The sequence below is a fragment of the Haliotis asinina genome, chromosome 3 (genome assembly GCF_037392515.1).
Source record: "Haliotis asinina isolate JCU_RB_2024 chromosome 3, JCU_Hal_asi_v2, whole genome shotgun sequence".
NCBI lineage: Eukaryota > Metazoa > Mollusca > Gastropoda > Lepetellida > Haliotidae > Haliotis > Haliotis asinina.
This window is the reverse complement of record NC_090282.1, coordinates 88,723,574-88,747,396: the sequence shown is the minus strand read 5'-3', so window position 1 is coordinate 88,747,396 and position 23,823 is coordinate 88,723,574. Positions and strand designations below refer to the sequence as shown.

Genomic DNA, 23,823 nt, shown 5'->3' with positions numbered 1-23,823 from the left:
TACAACCGTCACACAGAAATGTCAGGGAAGTACATACAATCGTGACATTTAGGGTGAGTGTAGAACAACCGTTGCTTGATAGGTAACAGAGCGTGTCAGGGAAGTACATACAGTGAGTGAGTGAGTGAGTTTAGGTTTACGTCGCACTTAGCAATATTCCAGCTATATGGCGACGGTCTGTAAATAATCGAGTCTGGACCAGACAATCCAGTGATCAACAACATGAGCATCGATTTGCGCATTGGGAACCGATGACATGTGTCAACCAAGTCAGCTAGTCTGACCACCCGATCCCATTAGTCGCCTCTTACGACAAGCATAGTCACCTTTTATGGCAAGCATGGGTTGCTGAAGGCCTATTCTACCCCGGGACCTGGGAAGTACATACAACCGTCACACATAAATGTCAGGGAAGTACATACAACCGTTACACAGAAATGTCAGGGAAGTACATACAACCGTTACACAGAAATGTCAGGGAAGTACATATAGCCGTTTGGTAACAGATTATGCAGCCATTACTGTTATCGTTGAAAGAAGAACATAGAACTGATACTTGGAGCAAGCAACCGTCAGGTTCAAGGTCTATGTGTGCTACACGATCACAGTATTTTTTAACTAACCCCTCCACACACCATCACCATGTGATGTTTTACTATTTCCGATAAGTTTTTCTATAACCCTGACACGTGAATTCACCGAATGTATTTATAACGCAGGCAGACCAAGACACTCAGGATGTGACCCAGCTGGCGGCGAGTCAGACCGACCGGCCCGACGATGGAGTCGGTCAAGTTGGAGCAGCGGACACTCAACAACGTATGTAAGCCGTCAGTTCGGTAGCAGCCACGGGTTGGTAAACAGGGTGGGTAATGACTAAATTCAATCTTACAGGGTAGTCAAGCGTCCAGAGGAGCAGGATTGGTCGTTTTCGTATGCAAACAAACAAGATGTGTAAAAGGGCTGGAACGGGTCCAAATTTCCTTCTCGGGGACATCCTTTTTACCTTACCTACTATGATACACGGTATGCTGATTCCTGACATCGACTCTGGCAGTATAGTCTTCAGCTCGGAGGCTGAATATCTTAAACATGTATAATACTCAAAATAGGGGACTGTAAGTGATGTCTGAATCTAAAAACAACAACAATGCAAACTTTAACAATAAAAGAATCACATATTAAATGGTTTTAATCTATTAGTCACATTATATAGTCACATGATCATAACGAGACCAGGTACTGAGATGGCTACCCGCGTCCAGCTTTTCACTCACCCGTCCAGGATAAACCAGTTATCCGTCACAGCCCTAATCTGTCGTTTCCCTTAGCAATACACCAATAACCAGAGACGGGTATTTCATGCAAACAAAAAGTGTGAGAAGTCACTGCATTCAATAGAGGGTTATCAGAGTGATAGACCATGCCTTACAATCAAAGATGCTGGTCGTCACGTCATGTCAACCATAAAGGCGGAAGGTACAAAGTCATCTAGGTGTGTTACGTTTAAGATTGCCATGTATATCGGAAAGCAAAATTATACACATAATGGGTGTTTATTGCATGTATAGCCATGATGAATGATCACCGAGAAAAAGACGTTCGCAGAACATGTACCTGGGTCTTGTTCCACAAAGCTATCGTAGAGCTAAGGGGATCTTAACTTCGCTACTAAGCATAGACTTGCGGCATTAGCTACGATCGGTTAGTGAAACTAGGCTCAGACTCTTGATTTATGATTTTCTGCAGCATCTCTGGAGGGTGGTCAGACTCAGCCCGTTGAAGGAGCGGAGAACAAAGTCAGCGGAGAAAACGTCAATTCTGAGAAAACTGCTCAAGTTATTGCAAATGACACACCAGAGCAGGAAGCCGCTGAGGAAGTGACACCAGAGCAGGAAGCCGCTGAGGAAGTGACACCAAAGCAGGAAGTTGCTGAGGAAGTGACGCCAGAGCAGGAAGTTGCTGAGGAAGTGACACCAGAGCAGGAAGTTGCTGAGGAAGTGACGCCAGAGCAGGAAGCTGAGGAAGTGACACCAGAGCAGGAAGTTGCTGAGGAAGTGACACCAGAGCAAGAAGCCGCTGAGGAAGTGACACCAGAGCAGGAAACGTCTGAGGAGGCGACACTAGAGCAGGAATCTGCTGTTCACCGACAGATTGTTGAAAATGGTTCTGTCTCGGAACTCAATCTGTCCGAGGACCAGTTGGAAAGTAAGTAAATATTATTCCTGATTCAGATAGTAGTAGACCGACTATAGAACGTTGTAAGATAGAATAACGTATACAACTTTCACAACAGTAGGGCGAGTTAACCATCTTACAGGATAACGTATACAACTTTCACAACAGAAGGGCGAGTTAACCATCTTACAGGATAACGTATAAAACTTTCACAAGAGAATGACGACTTAACCATCTTACAGGGTAACGTATACAACTTTCACCACAGTAGGGCGAGTTGACCATCTTACAGGAAAACGTATACAACTTTCACAACAGAAGGGCGAGTCAACCATCTTACAGGATAACGTATACAACTTTCACAACAGGAGGGCGAGTTAACCACCTTACAGGAAAACGTATACAACTTTCAGAACAGTAGGGCGAGTTAACCATCTTACAGGGCAACGTATACAACTTTCACCACAGTAGGGCGAGTTAACCATCTTACAGGATAACGTATACAACTATCACAACAGTAGGGCGAGTAAACCATCTTACAGGGTAACGTATACAACTTTCACAACAGTAGGGCGAGTTAACCATCTTACAGGGTAACGTATACAACTTTCACCACAGTAGGGCGAGTGAACCATCTTACAGGATAACGTATACAACTTTCACAACAGTAGGGCGAGTGAACCATCTTACAGGATAACGTATACAACTTTCACAACAGGAGGGCGAGTTAACCACCTTACAGGATAACGTATACAACTTTCACCACAGTAGGGCGAGTTAACCATCTTACAGGATAACGTATACAACTTTCACCACAGTAGGGCGAGTTGACCATCTTACAGGATGACGTATACAACTTTCACAACAGTAGGGCGAGTTAATCATCTTACAGGATAACGTATACAACATTCACCACAGTAGGGCGAGTTAACCATCTTACAGGATAACGTATACAACTTTCACCACAGTAGGGCGAGTTAACCATCTTACAGGATAACGTATACAACTTTCACACAGTAGGGCGAGTTAATCATCTTACAGGGTAACGTATACAACTTTAACAACAGAAGGGCGAGTTAACCATCTTTCAGGATAACGTATACAACTTTAACAACAGTAGGGCGAGTTAATCATCTTACAGGATAACGTACACAACTTTCACAACAGTAGGGCGAGTTGACCATCTTACAGGATGACGTATACAACTTTCACAACAGTAGGGCGAGTTAACCATCTTACAGGATAACGTATACAACTTTAACAACAGTAGGGCGTGTTAACCATCTTACAGGATAACGTATACAACTTTCACAACAGGAGGGCGTGTTAACCATCTTACAGGATAACGTATACAACTTTAACAACAGTAGGGCGAGTTGACCATCTTACAGGATAACGTATACAACTTTCACAACAGTAGGGCGAGTTAATCATCTTACAGGATAACATATAAAACTTTAACAACAGTAGGGCGAGTTAACCATCTTACAAGATAACGTATACAACTTTCACAACAGTAGGGCGAGTTAACCATCTTTCAGGATAACGTATACAACTTTCACCACAGAAGGGTGAGTTAACCATCTTACAGGATAACGTATACAACTTTCACCACAGTAGGGCGAGTTAACCATCTTACAGGATAACGTATACAACTTTCACAACAGTAGGGTGAGTTAATCATCCTTCAGGATAACGTATAAAACTTTCACCACAGTAGGGCGAGTTAACCATCTTACAGGGTAACGTATACAACTTTCACAACAGTAGGGCGAGTTGACCATCTCACAGGATAACGTATACAACTTTCACCACAGTAGGGCGTGTTAACCACCTAAGACAAGAACGTATACAACTTTAACAACAGTAGGGCGAGTTAACCATCTGACAGGAAAACGTATAAAACTTTCACAACAGGAGGGCGAGTTAACCATCTTACAGGTTAACGTATACAACTTTCAAAACAGGAGGGCGAGTTAACCATCTTACAGGGTAACGTATACAACTTTCACCACAGAAGGGTGAGTTAACCATCTTACAGGATAACTTATACAACTTTCACAATAGTAAGGCGAGTTAACCATCTTACAGGATAACGTATACAACTTTCACAACAGTAGGGCGAGTTAATCATCTTACAGGATAACGTATACAACTTTCACAACAGTAGGGCGAGTTAATCATCTTACAGGATAACGTATAAAACTTTCACCACAGTAGGGCGAGTTAACCATCTTACAGGATAACGTATACAACTTTCACAACAGTAGGGCGACTTAACCATCTTACAGGAAAACGTATTCAACTTTCACCACAGTAGGGCGCGGTAACCATCTTACAGGAAAACGTATAAAACTTTCACCACAGTAGGGCTAGTTAACCATCTGACAGGGTAACGTATACAATTTTAACAACAGTAGTTCGAGTTAACCATCTTGCAGGATAACGTATACAGCTTTCACCACAGTAGGGCGAGTTAACCATCTTACAGGATAACGTATAAAACTTTCACCAGAGTAGGTCAAGTTAACCATCTTACAGGATAACGTATACAGCTTTCACCACAGTAGGGCGAGTTAATCATCTTTCAGGATAACGTATAAAACTTTCACAACTGTAGGGCGAGTTAACGACCTAAGAGAAGAACGTATACAACTTTAACAACAGTAGGGCGAGTTAACCATCTTACAGGATAACGTATACAGCTTTCACCACAGTAGGGCGGGTTAATCATCTTTCAGGATAACGTATAAAACTTTCACAACTGTAGGGCGAGTTAACGACCTAAGAGAAGAACGTATACAACTTTAACAACAGTAGGGCGAGTTAACCACCTTACAGAAGAACGTATACAACTCTCACAACAGTAGGGCGAGTTAGTCATCTTACAGAAGAGCGTATACAATTTAACAACAGTAGGGCGTGTTAACCACCTTACACAAGAACGTATACAATTTTTACATCAGTAGGGCGTGTTAACCACCTTGCAGAAGAACGTATAAAACTTTCACCACAGTAGGGCAAGTTAACCATCTTACAGGGTAACGTATACAACTTTCACAACAGTAGGGCGAGTTAATCATCTTACAGGGTAACGTATACAACTTTCACAACAGTAGGGCGAGTAAACCACCTAAGAGAAGAACGTATACAACTTTCACAACAGTAGGGCGTATTAAGCACCTTACAGAAGAACGTATACAATTTTGACAACAGTAGGGCGTGTTAACCATCTTACAGAAGAACGCATACAATTTTAACAACAGTAGGCCGTGTTAACCACCTTACAGAAGAACGTATACAACTTTTCACAACAGTAGGGCGAGTTAACCATCTTACAGGATAACGCATTCAACTTTCACCACAGTAGGGCGTGTTAACCACCTAAGAGAAGAACGTATACAACTTTAACAACAGTAGGGCGTGTTAACCACCTTACAGAAGAACGTATACAACTTTCACAACAGTAGGGCGAGTTAACCATCTTACAGGATAACGTATACAACTTTCACCACAGTAGGGCGAGTTAACCACCTAAGAGAAGAACGTATACAACTTTCACCACAGTAGGGCGAGTAAACCACCTAACAGAAGAACGTATACAACTTTCACAACAGTAGGGCGAGTTAACCATCTTACAGGATAACGTATACAACTTTCACAACAGTAGGGCGAGTTAACCATCTTGCAGGTTAACGTATAAAACTTGCACAACAGGAGGGCGAGTTAACCACCTAAGAGAAGAACGTATACAACTTTCACAACAGTAGGGCGAGTTAACCATCTTACAGAAGAACGTATACAACTTTCACAACAGTAGGGCGAGTTAACCATCTTACAGGATGACGTATTCAACTTTCACCACAGTAGGGCGTGTTAACCACCTAAGAGAAGAACGTATACAACTTTAACAACAGTAGGGCGTGTTAACCACCTTACAGAAGAACGTATACAATTTTAACAACAGTAGGGCGTGTTAACCACCTTACAGAAGAACGTATAAAACTTTCACAACAGTAGGGCGAGTTAACCATCTTACAGGGTAACGTATACAACTGTCACAACAGTATGGCGAGTTAATCATCTTTCAGGATAACGTATACAACTTTCACAACAGTAGGGCGACTTAACCATCTTACAGAAGAACGTATTCAACTTTCACCACAGTAGGGCGCGGTAACCATCTTACAGGAAAACGTATAAAACTTTCACCACAGTAGGGCTAGTTAACCATCTGACAGGGTAACGTATACAATTTTAACAACAGTAGTTCGAGTTAACCATCTTACAGGATAACGTATACAGCTTTCACCACAGTAGGGCGAGTTAACCATCTTACAGGATAACGTATAAAACTTTCACCAGAGTAGGGCAAGTTAACCATCTTACAGGATAACGTATACAGCTTTCACCACAGTAGGGCGAGTTAATCATCTTTCAGGATAACGTATAAAACTTTCACAACTGTAGGGCGAGTTAACGACCTAAGAGAAGAACGTATACAACTTTAACAACAGTAGGGCGAGTTAACCATCTTACAGGATAACGTATACAGCTTTCACCACAGTAGGGCGGGTTAATCATCTTTCAGGATAACGTATAAAACTTTCACAACTGTAGGGCGAGTTAACGACCTAAGAGAAGAACGTATACAACTTTAACAACAGTAGGGCGAGTTAACCACCTTACAGAAGAACGTATACAACTCTCACAACAGTAGGGCGAGTTAACCATCTTTCAGGATAACGTATACAACTTTCACCACAGAAGGGTGAGTTAACCATCTTACAGGATAACGTATACAACTTTCACCACAGTAGGGCGAGTTAACCATCTTTCAGGATAACGTATACAACTTTCACAACAGTAGGGCGAGTTAATCATCCTTCAGGATAACGTATAAAACTTTCACCACAGTAGGGCGAGTTAACCATCTTACAGGGTAACGTATACAACTTTCACAACAGTAGGGCGAGTTGACCATCTCACAGGATAACGTATACAACTTTCACCACAGTAGGGCGTGTTAACCACCTAAGACAAGAACGTATACAACTTTAACAACAGTAGGGCGAGTTAACCATCTGACAGGAAAACGTATAAAACTTTCACAACAGGAGGGCGAGTTAACCATCTTACAGGTTAACGTATACAACTTTCAAAACAGGAGGGCGAGTTAACCATCTTACAGGGTAACGTATACAACTTTCACCACAGAAGGGTGAGTTAACCATCTTACAGGATAACTTATACAACTTTCACAATAGTAAGGCGAGTTAACCATCTTACAGGATAACGTATACAACTTTCACAACAGTAGGGCGAGTTAATCATCTTACAGGATAACGTATAAAACTTTCACAACAGTAGGGCGAGTTAACCATCTTACAGGATAACGTATGCAACTTTCACAACAGAAGGGCGAGTTAATCATCTTACAGGATAACGTATACAACTTTCACAACAGTAGGGCGAGTTAATCATCTTACAGGATAACGTATAAAACTTTCACCACAGTAGGGCGAGTTAACCATCTTACAGGATAACGTATACAACTTTCACAACAGTAGGGCGACTTAACCATCTTACAGGAAAACGTATTCAACTTTCACCACAGTAGGGCGCGGTAACCATCTTACAGGAAAACGTATAAAACTTTCACCACAGTAGGGCTAGTTAACCATCTGACAGGGTAACGTATACAATTTTAACAACAGTAGTTCGAGTTAACCATCTTACAGGATAACGTATACAGCTTTCACCACAGTAGGGCGAGTTAATCATCTTTCAGGATAACGTATAAAACTTTCACAACTGTAGGGCGAGTTAATCATCTTACAGGATAACGTATAAAACTTTCACCACAGTAGGGCGAGTTAACCATCTTACAGGATAACGTATACAACTTTCACAACAGTAGGGCGACTTAACCATCTTACAGGAAAACGTATTCAACTTTCACCACAGTAGGGCGCGGTAACCATCTTACAGGAAAACGTATAAAACTTTCACCACAGTAGGGCTAGTTAACCATCTGACAGGGTAACGTATACAATTTTAACAACAGTAGTTCGAGTTAACCATCTTACAGGATAACGTATACAGCTTTCACCACAGTAGGGCGAGTTAACCATCTTACAGGATAACGTATAAAACTTTCACCAGAGTAGGGCAAGTTAACCATCTTACAGGATAACGTATACAGCTTTCACCACAGTAGGGCGAGTTAATCATCTTTCAGGATAACGTATAAAACTTTCACAACTGTAGGGCGAGTTAACGACCTAAGAGAAGAACGTATACAACTTTAACAACAGTAGGGCGAGTTAACCATCTTACAGGATAACGTATACAGCTTTCACCACAGTAGGGCGGGTTAATCATCTTTCAGGATAACGTATAAAACTTTCACAACTGTAGGGCGAGTTAACGACCTAAGAGAAGAACGTATACAACTTTAACAACAGTAGGGCGAGTTAACCACCTTACAGAAGAACGTATACAACTCTCACAACAGTAGGGCGAGTTAACCATCTTTCAGGATAACGTATACAACTTTCACCACAGAAGGGTGAGTTAACCATCTTACAGGATAACGTATACAACTTTCACCACAGTAGGGCGAGTTAACCATCTTTCAGGATAACGTATACAACTTTCACAACAGTAGGGCGAGTTAATCATCCTTCAGGATAACGTATAAAACTTTCACCACAGTAGGGCGAGTTAACCATCTTACAGGGTAACGTATACAACTTTCACAACAGTAGGGCGAGTTGACCATCTCACAGGATAACGTATACAACTTTCACCACAGTAGGGCGTGTTAACCACCTAAGACAAGAACGTATACAACTTTAACAACAGTAGGGCGAGTTAACCATCTGACAGGAAAACGTATACAACTTTCACAACAGTAGGGCGAGTTAATCATCCTTCAGGATAACGTATAAAACTTTCACCACAGTAGGGCGAGTTAACCATCTTACAGGTTAACGTATACAACTTTCAAAACAGGAGGGCGAGTTAACCATCTTACAGGGTAACGTATACAACTTTCACCACAGAAGGGTGAGTTAACCATCTTACAGGATAACTTATACAACTTTCACAATAGTAAGGCGAGTTAACCATCTTACAGGATAACGTATACAACTTTCACAACAGTAGGGCGAGTTAATCATCTTACAGGATAACGTATAAAACTTTCACAACAGTAGGGCGAGTTAACCATCTTACAGGATAACGTATGCAACTTTCACAACAGAAGGGCGAGTTAATCATCTTACAGGATAACGTATACAACTTTCACAACAGTAGGGCGAGTTAATCATCTTACAGGATAACGTATAAAACTTTCACCACAGTAGGGCGAGTTAACCATCTTACAGGATAACGTATACAACTTTCACAACAGTAGGGCGACTTAACCATCTTACAGGAAAACGTATTCAACTTTCACCACAGTAGGGCGCGGTAACCATCTTACAGGAAAACGTATAAAACTTTCACCACAGTAGGGCTAGTTAACCATCTGACAGGGTAACGTATACAATTTTAACAACAGTAGTTCGAGTTAACCATCTTACAGGATAACGTATACAGCTTTCACCACAGTAGGGCGAGTTAACCATCTTACAGGATAACGTATAAAACTTTCACCAGAGTAGGGCAAGTTAACCATCTTACAGGATAACGTATACAGCTTTCACCACAGTAGGGCGAGTTAATCATCTTTCAGGATAACGTATAAAACTTTCACAACTGTAGGGCGAGTTAACGACCTAAGAGAAGAACGTATACAACTTTAACAACAGTAGGGCGAGTTAACCATCTTACAGGATAACGTATACAGCTTTCACCACAGTAGGGCGGGTTAATCATCTTTCAGGATAACGTATAAAACTTTCACAACTGTAGGGCGAGTTAACGACCTAAGAGAAGAACGTATACAACTTTAACAACAGTAGGGCGAGTTAACCACCTTACAGAAGAACGTATACAACTCTCACAACAGTAGGGCGAGTTAGTCATCTTACAGAAGAGCGTATACAATTTTAACAACAGTAGGGCGTGTTAACCACCTTACAGAAGAACGTATACAATTTTAGCAACAGTAGGGTGTGTTAACCACCTTACAGAAGAACGTATACAACTTTCACAACAGTAGGGCGAGTTAACCATCTTACAGGATAACGTATAAAACTTTCACAACAGTAGGGCGAGTTAACCACCTAAGAGAAGAACGTATACAACTTTAACAACAGTAGGGCGTGTTAACCACCTTACACAAGAACGTATACAATTTTTACATCAGTAGGGCGTGTTAACCACCTTGCAGAAGAACGTATAAAACTTTCACCACAGTAGGGCAAGTTAACCATCTTACAGGGTAACGTATACAACTTTCACAACAGTAGGGCGAGTTAATCATCTTACAGGGTAACGTATACAACTTTCACAACAGTAGGGCGAGTAAACCACCTAAGAGAAGAACGTATACAACTTTCACAACAGTAGGGCGTATTAAGCACCTTACAGAAGAACGTATACAATTTTGACAACAGTAGGGCGTGTTAACCATCTTACAGAAGAACGCATACAATTTTAACAACAGTAGGCCGTGTTAACCACCTTACAGAAGAACGTATACAACTTTTCACAACAGTAGGGCGAGTTAACCATCTTACAGGATAACGCATTCAACTTTCACCACAGTAGGGCGTGTTAACCACCTAAGAGAAGAACGTATACAACTTTAACAACAGTAGGGCGTGTTAACCACCTTACAGAAGAACGTATACAACTTTCACAACAGTAGGGCGAGTTAACCATCTTACAGGATAACGTATACAACTTTCACCACAGTAGGGCGAGTTAACCACCTAAGAGAAGAACGTTTACAACTTTAACAACAGTAGTTCGAGTTAACCACCTAACAGAAGAACGTATACAACTTTCACAACAGTAGGGCGAGTTAACCATCTTACAGGATAACGTATACAACTTTCACAACAGTAGGGCGAGTTAACCATCTTGCAGGTTAACGTATAAAACTTGCACAACAGGAGGGCGAGTTAACCACCTAAGAGAAGAACGTATACAACTTTCACAACAGTAGGGCGAGTTAACCATCTTACAGAAGAACGTATACAACTTTCACAACAGTAGGGCGAGTTAACCATCTTACAGGATGACGTATTCAACTTTCACCACAGTAGGGCGTGTTAACCACCTAAGAGAAGAACGTATACAACTTTAACAACAGTAGGGCGTGTTAACCACCTTACAGAAGAACGTATACAATTTTAACAACAGTAGGGCGTGTTAACCACCTTACAGAAGAACGTATAAAACTTTCACAACAGTAGGGCGAGTTAACCATCTTACAGGGTAACGTATACAACTGTCACAACAGTATGGCGAGTTAATCATCTTTCAGGATAACGTATACAACTTTCACAACAGTAGGGCGAGTTAACCACCTAAGAGAAGAACGTATACAACTTTCACAACAGTAGGGCGTGTTAAGCACCTTACAGAAGAACGTATACAATTTTGACAACAGTAGGGCGTGTTAACCACCTTACAGAAGAACGTATACAATTTTAACAACAGTAGGGCGTGTTAACCCCCTTTCAGAAGAACGTATACAACTTTCACAACAGTAGGGCGAGTTAAACATCTTACAGGATAACGTATACAACTTTCACAACAGTAGGGCGAGTTAACCACCTAAGAGAAGAACGTATACAACTTTAACAACAGTAGTTCGAGTTAACCACCTTACAGAAGAACGTATACAACTTTCACAACAGTAGGGCGAGTTAACCATCTTACAGAAGAACGTATACAATTTTAACAACAGTAGGGCGTGTTAACCACCTTACAGAAGAACGTATACAACTTTAACAACAGTAGGGCGAGTTAACCATCTTACAGGATAACGTATACAACTTTCACAACAGTAGGGCGAGTTAACCATCTTACAGGATAACGTATAAAACTTTCACAACAGGAGGGCGAGTTAACCACCTAAGAGAAGAACGTATACAACTTTCACAACAGTAGGGCTAGTTAACCACCTTACAGAAGAACGTATACAACTTTCACAACAGTAGGGCGAGTTAACCATCTTACAGGATGACATATTCAACTTTCACCACAGTAGGGCGTGTTAACCACCTAAGAGAAGAACGTATACAACTTTAACAACAGTAGGGCGTGTTAACCACCTTACAGAAGACCGTATACAACTTTAACAACAGTAGGGCGTGTTAACGACCTTACAGAAGAACGTATACAACTTTCACAACAGTAGGGCGAGTTAACCATCTTACAGGATAACGCATTCAACTTTCACCACAGTAGGGCGTGTTAACCACCTAAGAGAAGAACGTATACAACTTTAAGAACAGTAGGGCGTGTTAACCACCTTACAGAAGAACGTATACAACTTTCACAACAGTAGGGCGAGTTAACCATCTTACAGGATAACGTATACAACTTTCACCACAGTAGGGCGAGTTAACCACCTAAGAGAAGAACGTATACAACTTTAACAACAGAAGGGCGTGTTAACCACCTTACAGAAGAACGTATACAACTTTCACAAGTGCAAGCCAGTTAATCATCTCACTAGACTACGAAATTAACTTTCAGGGCAAATTTAACAGAACGAATATGCCCTAGAAGCTGCAGAGACCTTACAGCTGTCTTGACGTGTTATGTATGATTGCCTTTGGGCCATTTAGTGTCCGGGAAAAAGAATATTCATATAAAAGAGACCAGAATCTGCAGTTGGCATAAACATGTCCTTGGACAATAATTCCCCTGGAACTTTTTACTTTGAATATTAGTTACCAATGGAAGGTATCTCCAGCAGTCAATGGATATCCTACTGCTGGCTACCTATCCAGACATAAGACAACACAATCAGGAAGTTAATTACAAATCATAGAAGTACATTGATCGGGATCTATTTCTAATCAGTGTCTTCGCTCCAGCACACGATGCCGTACATAATACATCATATCGATTTTTCCGTCTTTGTTAAGAAACAAAATCCTTATGACTTCCAAATTATATATTTCGATAAAATGTCGGTGCTTGTTTTGTTTGATATTGAATCACAGTGCTATTACTGATTTAGTGTCGTTCGGATGCTCCGTGTTTCGGTAGGGTTGTTAATGCTTTGACCTTAATGCTGTCTATTTGCAGCTTTCCGCTACATGTTCAGGATCCATTCAGAAAACGATCGAATCAACTTCGAGCAGTTCAAACGACTCCTGCGGTGTGCTGGACACAACCCTACATCTGCTGATGCACAGGCGATCTTCGACGAGGCTGACAAAGACGGTAGGCAGTGGATCAGTCGACATCTGTCAGAGACAGGACTTTGATTGGTTGAGACTGGTTACACACACTGAGAGGATGGCCTCAATACAGTGTGAACAGATGTTATACATATTGTCGTGAGAGGATGGCAATACAGTGTGAGAGGTCAGTGTTAATACAGTGTGAGAGGTCGGTGTTAATACAGTGTGAAAGGTCGGTGTTAATACAGTGTGAGAGGTCAGTGTTCATATAGTGTGAGAGGTCGGTGTTAATACAGTGTGAAAGGTCGGTGCTAATACAGTGTGAGAAGTCAGTGTTAATACAGTGTGAGAGGTGGGTGTTAATACAGTGTGAGAGGTCGGTGTTAATACAGTGTGAGAGGTCAGTGTTAATACAGTGTGAAAGGTCGGTGTTAATACAGTGTGAGAGGTCAGTGTTCATACAGTGTGAGAGGTCGGTGTTAATACAGTGTGAGAGGTCGGTGTTAATACAATGTGAAAGGTCGGTGTTAATACAGTGTGAAAGGTCGGTGTTAATACAGTGTGAGAGGTGGGTGTTAATACAGTGTGAGAGGTCGGTGTCAATACAGTGTGAGAGGTCGGTGGTAATACTTTGTGAGAGATTGGTGTTAATACAGTGTGAGAGGTCGGTGTTGATACAGTGTGAGAGGTCGGTGTTAATACAGTGTGAGAGGTCGGTGTTAATAAAGTGTGAGAGGTTGGTGTTAATACAGTGTGAGAGGTCGGTGTTAATACAGTGTGAGAGGTCAGTGTTAATACAGTGTGAGAGGTCGGTGTTAATACAGTGTGAGAGGTCGGTGTTAATACAGTTTGAGAGGTCGGTGTTAATACAGTGTGAGAGGTCGGTGTTAATACAGTGTGAGAGGTCGGTGTTAATACAGTGTGAGAGGTCGGTGTTAATACAGTGTGAGAGGTCGGTGTCAATACAGTGTGAGAGATTGGTGTCAATACAGTGTGAGAGGTCGGTGTCAATACAGTGTGAGAGGTCGGTGTTAATACAGTGTGAGATTGGTTTTAATACAGTGTGTGTGTGTGTGTGTGTGTGTGTGTGTGTGTGTCGGGGGGGGGGGGTCTTTGGTTTATACAATAGGAGACTGCGGATGAAAGAAATATGTGAAACAAAGATATGAACATGGACAACGAGAGGATGGAACGAACCTGAGGCGAAGGTATAAAGCTGGTGTGTGAGTGGAAGTAATAAACCTGGTGTGCGAGTGGAAGTAATAAACCTGGTGTGTGAGTGGAAGTAATAAACCTGGTGTGTGAGTGGAAGTAATAAACCTGGTGTGTGAGTGGAAGTAATAAACCTGATGTGTGAGTGGAAGTAATAAACCTGGTATGTGACAGTGAACTTGTTGTGTCAGAAAAGTCTGAACCAGATTGGTGAGAAGATGGTGTGAAACTGCTAGGAGAGACGAAGGTATGGTCCTTGTGTGTGAAACGAAGGCATGACCCTGTAGTATGAGGGGATGGAATCATCATGTAGTATGGGAGGATAGAATGACCCTGTAGTATGAGAGGATAGAATCATCATGTAGTATGAGAGGATGGAATCATCCTGTAGTATGAGAGGATGGAATGAACCTGTCGTATGAGAGGATGGAATGAACCTGTCGTATGAGAGAATGGAATGAACCTGTCGTATGAGAGGATGGAATGACCCTGTCGTATGAGAGGATGGAATGACCCTGTCGTATGAGAGGATGGAATGACCCTGTAGTATGAGAGGATGGAATGAACCTGTAGTATGAGAGGATGGAATCATCATGTAGTATGAGAGGATGGAATCATCCTGTAGTATGAGAGGATGGAATGACCCTGTAGTATGAGAGGATGGAATGAACCTGTAGTATGAGAGGATGCATTGATTCTGTAGCATGAGAGGATGGAATGATTCTGTCGTATGAGAGGATGGAATGAACCTGTAATATGAGAGGATGGAATGACCCTGTCGTATGAGAGGATGGAATGATCCTGTCGTATGAGAGGATGGAATGATCCTGTAGTATGAGAGGATAGAATGATCCTGTAGTATGAGTGGATAGAATGACCCTGTAGTATGACGGGATGCAATCATCCTGTAGTGTGAGTGCATAGAATGACCCTGTAATATGAGAGGATAGAATGACCCTGTAGTATGAGAGGAAATAATGACCCTGTAATATGAGAGGATAGAATGTACCTGTAGTATGAGAGGATAGAATGACCCTGTAGTATGAGAGGATAGAATGATCCTGTAGTATGAGAGGATAGAATGTACATGTAGTATGAGAGGATGCATTGATTCTGTAGCATGAGCGGATGGAATGATTCTGTCGTATGAGAGGATGGAATGACCCTGTCGTAAGAGAGGATGGAATGATTCTGTCGTAAGAGAGGATGGAATGACCCTGTAGTATGAGAGGATAGAATGATCCTGTAGTATGAGAGGATAGAATGTACATGTAGTATGAGAGGATGCATTGATTCTGTAGCATGAGCGGATGGAATGATTCTGTCGTATGAGAGGATGGAATGACCCTGTCGTAAGAGAGGATGGAATGACCCTGTCGTAAGAGAGGATGGAATGACCCTGTCGTATGAGAGGATGGAATGATCCTGCAATGTAAGAGAATGGGATGATCCTGTCGTATGAGCGGATGGAATGATCCTGTAGTATGAGAGGTGAGAGGATAGAATGACCCTGTCGTATGAGAGGATGGAATGATCCTGTCGTATGAGAGTATGGAATGATCCTGTAGTATGAGAGGATAGAATGAACCTGTAGTATGAGTGGATAGAATGACCCTGTAGTATGAGAGGATGCAATCATCCTGTGGCATGAGTGGATAGAATGACCCTGTAATATGAGAGGATGGAATGATCCTGTCGTATGAGAGGATGGAATGATGCTGTAGTGTGAGAGGATAGAGTCATCCTGTAGTATGAGAGGATAGAATGACCCTGTAGTATGAGAGGAAATAATGACCCTGTAATATGAGAGGGTAGAATGTACCTGTAGTATGAGAGGATAGAATGATCCTGTAGTATGAGAGGATGGAATGATCCTGTCGTATGAGAGGATGGAATGATGCTGTAGTGTGAGAGGATAGAGTCATCCTGTAGTATGAGAGGATAGAATGACCCTGTAATATGAGAGGAAATAATGACCTTGTAATATGAGAGGATAGAATGTACCTGTAGTATGAGAGGATAGAATGACCCTGTCGTATGAGAGGATAGAATGATCCTGTAGTATGAGAGGATAGAATGTACCTGTAGTATGAGAGGATGCATTGATCCTGTAGCATGAGCGGATGGAATGATTCTGTCGTATGAGAGGATGGAATGACCCTATCGTAAGAGAGGATGGAATGATTCTGTCGTATGAGAGGATGGAATGACCCTGTCGTAAGAGAGGATGGAATGACCCTGTCGTAAGAGAGGATGGAATGACCCTGTCATATGAGAGGATGGAATGATCCTGCAATGTAAGAGAATGGGATGATCCTGTCGTATGAGCGGATGGAATGATCCTGTAGTATGAGAGGTGAGAGGATAGAATGACCCTGTCGTATGAGAGGATGGAATGATCCTGTCGTATGAGAGGATGGATTGATCCTGTCGTATGAGAGGATGGAATGATCCTGTAGTATGAGAGGTGAGAGGATAGAATGACCCTGTAGTGTGAGAGGATGGAATGATGCTGTAGCTGTGAGAGGATAGAATGATCCTGTAGTATGAGAGGATGGAATGATCCTGTAGTATGAGAGGATAGAATGACCCTGTCGTATGGGAGGATGGAATGATAATGTCGTATGAGAGGATCGAATGATCCTGTAGTATGAGAGGATAGAATGATCCTGTAGTATGAGTGGATAGAATGACCCTGTAGTATGAGGGGATGCAATTATTCTGTAGTATGAGTGGATAGAATGACCCTGTAATATGAGAGGATAGAATGTACCTGTAGTATGAGAGGATAGAATGATCCTGTAGTATGAGAGGATGGAATGATCCTGTCGTATGAGAGGATGGAATGATGCTGTAGTGTGAGAGGATAGAGTCATCCTGTAGTATGACAGGATAGAATGACCCTGTAGTATGAGAGGAAATAATGACCTTGTAATATGAGAGGATAGAATGTACCTGTAGTATGAGAGGATGCATTGATTCTGTAGCATGAGCGGATGGAATGATTCTGTCGTATGAGAGGATGGAATGACCCTGTCGTAAGAGAGGATGGAATGACCCTGTCGTAAGAGAGAATGGGATGATCCTGTAGTATGAGCGGATGGAATGATCCTGTAGTATGAGAGGTGAGAGGATAGAATGACCCTGTCGTATGAGAGGATGGAATGATCCTGTCGTATGAGAGGATGGAATGATCCTGTCGTATGAGAGGATGGAATGATCCTGTAGTATGAGAGGTGAGAGGATAGAATGACCCTGTCGTATGAGAGGATGGAATGATGCTGTAGCTGTGAGAGGATAGAATGACCCTGTAGTATGAGAGGATGGAATGATCCTGTAGTATGAGAGGATAGAATGACCCTGTCGTATGGGAGGATGGAATGATCCTGTCGTATGGGAGGATGGAATGATGCTGTAGTGTGAGAGGATAGAATCATCCTGTAGTATGAGAGGATAGAATGAACCTGTAGTATGAGAGGATGGAATAAACCTGTCGTATGAGAGGATGCATTGATCATGTAGCATGAGCGGATGGAATGATCCTGTAGTATGAGAGGATGAAATGAACCAACAGCATAGTTCTATGTCCTAGAATATTCAAAACAGGATGTGTCAATGTGCCTCTCCTTTGTTTTTTACTTTGTATATCTTTCCAGATAACGGTACAGTTAACTTTGAGGAGTTCTGTCGCCTACACGCGGCCCATGACGTGCCTCTGGAACAACAGGAGACAGAGATAGTAAACTGCATCAACAAAGTGTTCCCCGGGGATCAGGAGGAGATCCCACTGCGCAAGGTGCAGCAGATCATGGAGCGAGTCAGTCTGCAGCGTGACGAGAGCTGCCTCACAAAAGATGATCTCCATAGTTTGGTGACCGACCTAGACAGAAACGGCAACGGCATGGTCGACAGAATAGGTGTGTAGAAGCATTCAGTCCTGTCAAAAATACATATCATTGTACTAACAGGTCTAGGTCTGTCTATCTACACACATGCACAAACATCTAGGTATGTGAAACTACACACGTGTAGAGACATCTAAGTCTATCAAACAACACATGTGTACAAACATTTAGATATATCTAACAACACATTTTACAACCATGTAGGTCTAACCAACACACGTCAACAAACACGATGTGACAACATATATGACAGGTAGATATATGATCATGCAATTGCAAACTGACGTTCTTCTTTTTTCTGTGTTATATTTAGCAGAATATATATGCACTTTCTTGTTTTGCAGAATTCGCAAGAATGTTGATTGCACGTGACAGTTCATAGGGAGTCACGTGACGTTCCATCTGCAGCGCATTGTATTCATCAACTTCACTTTCACCCCTGGGCAACGTCACTTTCTGTAACAGTGCTCAATATTCAGGAGAGGCCCATCCCATTCTGAACAATAGCCACGTTCCTGTCACATTCACAGCAATAGTTGATATCTCTGACAGACTGCCACATTCCGGACAACAGTCGCTATCGCGGATAGATCCGCACCTCATGGACAATAGTCGCTATGCTGGAGAGACCGCCACATCCTGGACAATAGTCGCTATCCCAGATAGATATAATACCTTCTGAACAATAGTCGCTATCCCCGAGAGATCAAATGGAATGAAGAGACCGACACATCTGGAACAATAGTCGCTATCCTGAGATCCACTATCTTCTGAACAATATTCGCTATCATGGAGTGATCCACCACCCCCTGAACAACTGTCGCTATCCCGGAGAGATCCACTATCTTCTGAACTATAGTCACTATCCCGTAGATGTCTGCCACCTAATGAAGTATAGTCGCTATAACGGAGAAATCCACCACCTCCTGAACTATAGTCGCTATCCAGGAGAGATCCGCCACCCCCTGTACAATAGTCACTATGCTTGAGAGACCGCAACATCCTGGACAAGTCGTTATCCCGGAGAGATCCATTACCTTTTGAACAATAGTCGGTATCTCTAAGAGATCTACCAGCTCATGAACAATAGTCGCAATTCAGGAGAGATCCATCAGATCATGCTATGGTAATTGTTAAATGCGACTTAACTGTACAGTAAAGATCGCTTGTCAAAATTCCGAAAATGTCAAAATATAAATACCAGACTTCGGCACACATCTAACCTTATCTGTACCATGTGTCTGTTCATGAATGTGTGTTATATATAGTCCAATATACTGTAATCAGTGATATACGCAATGTACTGCTAAACTGAAGTCGTATTTGTATATACTTTAACAGCGGCGGTTTTTTCCTCAAGTGTGCAGTGCAGCAGCCGAAGGGTTGGTACCTGAGTGTAGAAAAACAACAGGATGTGGTAAAATATGTATACTACGCATGCTTCGTCATATATCACGTGACTGCAGTTGCAACTTGACTAAAAACGTCATGCGATACAGGGGTTAGTTCGCTTTGGCCTGCTGAAGCATAAAATGTCCCAGTTATTGTAATTTAACACAGTCTATATCACATTCTCCCGTGTCCAGATCTCTGCCGTCTCTCCTACCACAGTGAACTTGGGGAAAGCATGTATACACACTTATGAGTATACCATGGACGCTGATTCCAACTCTCACATACAGGTCCCTATCGTACTGACAGATGGAATATCATCAGATCTGCTGGGCAGTATGCAGCATTATCGCTCATGTCGCATCAGAGCAGCATGAAGGTTACTGAAAATGGTGGGTTAACTTCGACGTTGACATTGTCTCCCTACACGTGTCCAACTGGAAAGGCCAGTGCCGTTTTGGTGTCGGAGGAAGTTGGTAATAGCCCTGATACGATGCTCTAAAGAAGACAAGTGTCCCAATGCGCTGTGTGCAATGAAATTGTCCCTGTTGTGTTTACCTGTGACTACAAGGATCAACATGGAGCGTATTTCGTCCTGTCAGTCCAACACTATAACATATCAGCATGTGACGCGACTTATCCAAACTTGGTTCGTGAGTTTATATGGCGAGAGTGAACTTCCATGTCAGAAAACACAACATAAGCCATGGGTAGGTTATTCCAGTGCCGACATTCCTTTCACCTCTTAGGGATATTATTAATTAAGCTATTTAGTATCACGTAAAACCGTTGTCAAGTGAAATATCAACGTGCGAATTATTACGGCAATGTATTACTGGTGCATGTGGTAGTCCAGAGCGGCGTCGATCATCACAGGAATCTCCAACTTTCATTGTGAGACATTCCCAGTAGTTTCATTGCAAAAGAAACTATCCCACCCTTGTAACAGGGGAGATGTGAGGGTTCACACTGTACGCCAGTGGCCATATCTGTCTAGTATGATTATTTTCTAATCGCAATAATACCATCACAACCTTTTCTATTTTGTTTCAACATCAGATATGTATGTATGTATGTATGTATGTATGTATGTATGTATGTATGTATGTATGTATGTATGTATGTATGTATGTATGTATGTATGTATGTATGTATGTATGTATGTATGTATGTATGTATGTATGTATGTATGTATGTATGTATGTATGTACACATATATATGATGATGATGATACACACACACACATATATATTAAAGGGATTGTTTATGTTTATATATATACACACACACACACATATATATATATATATACATATATATACATACATATATACATACATATATACATACATATATACATACATACATACACACACATATATACATATGCATATATATATGCATATATATATATATGTGTGTGTGTGTGTGTGTGTGTTAGTTACAATTTCAATAAAGAATCGCAAAATCACAAAAGAGCAAAAGCGTTTTTCACTTTCTAAAGAGCTGAGAATTGCCAGCCTTAAGTATCATTGGACGAGTGTCCGATTGTGTTGACAAGAATAAAAGATTAATAAACAAAACAGCGTTACAGCTGTTTCCACCACATGGTACATATAAACACAATACTGTATGAGCTATGTTAAACTTCATATTAGGTCTAAACACAACAGTGCATCAGGTATGTTTGCATCACATTGTAGATACAAGCACAATAGTGTAGCAGCCATGATTCAGTTACAGCAGATCTAAACATGAGAAGGTAGCAGGTATGTTTCAATCACATAGTAGATCTAAACACAACAGCGTAGCAGGTATGTTTCAGTCACACAGTAGATCTACACATATCAGCTGACTAAATGACAAAATTGAAATCGGGTTTTATGCCAGGATACTTCACAACAAATCAGTTAACCTTCCTGTACATGTATAACTTCATAGCTAAAGCTCTTGACAAAGAAAAAGAGGTTAGAACAATCTTCTGCGATATAAGTAAAACCTTTGATAAGGTCTGGCATAGAGGAATTATTCATAAACTGAAAATTTGTGATATCCAAGGCGCACTATTAAAATGGTTTGAAAGTTACATAGAAACTAGAGTACAACGGGCAGCAGTTAACGGGCAATTAACCGGTGCGTATCGCATGTACCCTTCCTCTCAAAGTTGATTGAGCGTGCCGTGGCATCTAGCCGGCTGCATCACCAGAAGTTCTCCAACCTACAATCAGCCTACAAAAGTGGCCACAGCAGGGAATCCCCTCTGCTCCGTGTACAGAACGATCTTCTCAGTGAAGTCGTGGTTCTGCGGTCCTTGATACCATCGACCATGGTATCCTCCCCTCCCTGCTTGAAGAGCGCATTGGCATCCAAGGTAGCGCTATCTCACTGACCGATACCAGGCTGTGATTACACATGGCTCCAAATCAAGACGTCATCATCTGAAGTACAGAGTTCCTCGAGGTTCAGTCCTTGGACCTCTTTTGTTCACCATATACAATCTATCATTTCATCTGTATGCAGATAATACTCAGATATGTATTGGATTTAGACCTCTTGCCCCCTCTTCAGCCGTAGATGCTCTTCAGTCAATCCCAACATGTACTGAGGACATTCGACATTGGATGGCTGAAAGTTACATCATCATTAGCTCCAAAATATGATTCCTCGATTATAAACCCCAGGTCTACAAATCGGGAACCGTTTGGTCCAACGAAGGGAAAAAGCTAGGAATCTTGGTGTCATCTCCCAATCTTCGCTAGTTATGAACGAATACACTGATGCAGTATGCCAAATTGCATACTTTTGTCTTTGTAACATCGGGCAAATTTGACGGTATATCCGCACTGAGACAACAAAGACTCTAATCCATGCATTTGTTACCTCACACATGGACCACTGCAATTCCTAGCCATATGTTTCCAGTCAACAGTGCTTAGTCAAGCTACAACGAATTCAGAATTTGGCAGCCAGACCTATTTGCAAGCATGAACATATTACACCAATCTTGTAACAACTCCACTAGATTCCACGTCAGTACCGCATTGAGTACAAAATTCTTATGCTTGTGTTCAAAGCCACATATCACCAAACCCGATCATGTTTTGAGGACCTTATCCGCAAGTAATGAACCAGCCAGATCGTTGGGGTATTCAGCATCACTTCAACTGACAGTTCCGAGGACTCGGACAGTACAGTTTGGCGACAGAAGTTTCTGACAGGAAAACTGTACTAGCAGGAGTACATCGGGGCTCTGTCCTTCGACAGCTTCGTTTTCTCATATACATCAATGATATTGTATGTGATACTGAAAGTAACATTCGTCTCCTTCTGGACAACACCTCATTATATGTTATCATAGACGATCCATCCGTTACCTGTCTTAACAATGACCTAGGTAGAATTTCACAAAGTGCCAGGTTACATTTCGTCCAAATAGAGTGAAAACAATCCAGTTTTCACGAAAATCTAAACCGAACTTATTAATGGCGAGAACAATCGTTAAAGGAGTCAAAAGTAATAAACAGTTAGGATTAACACTCCACTCGATTGTACATGGAATGATCACATTAATGATATTGTCCGTAATGTTCGCCCTGTGATCAGTTGTCTGAGGTGTTTTAAGTAATATTATATAATGTATAAGTCGTATATCTTGCCAAGATTTGACTATTGTTAGCATATTTGGGATAACAGAACGCCTGAGCAATCATTTACATCGCGATGCTCTGAGAACTATATGTGGTCATAACAAACTTTATCCTGCAACCAAACTTCATTCCTTGCAAGATAGATTTTTTTCTTTAAGATGTACAGCAAC

At 41.6% G+C, this 23,823-nt stretch overlaps 1 protein-coding gene across 1 annotated transcript in view; it reads left to right on the top strand.

The window, feature by feature from the left end:
• Positions 1-21,490, top strand: part of LOC137278709 (gelsolin-related protein of 125 kDa-like) — a 30,900-nt gene extending 9,410 nt beyond the window's left edge. The window contains exons 2-6 of the mRNA XM_067811223.1: positions 720-819; positions 1,750-2,208; positions 13,399-13,536; positions 18,365-18,625; positions 18,958-21,490. Of these exons, the coding sequence (XP_067667324.1) occupies positions 720-819; positions 1,750-2,208; positions 13,399-13,536; positions 18,365-18,625; positions 18,958-18,995 (996 nt within the window). The 3' untranslated portion in view covers positions 18,996-21,490. The remainder of the gene's footprint in view (positions 1-719; positions 820-1,749; positions 2,209-13,398; positions 13,537-18,364; positions 18,626-18,957) is intronic.
• Positions 21,491-23,823: the final 2,333 nt, after the last annotated feature.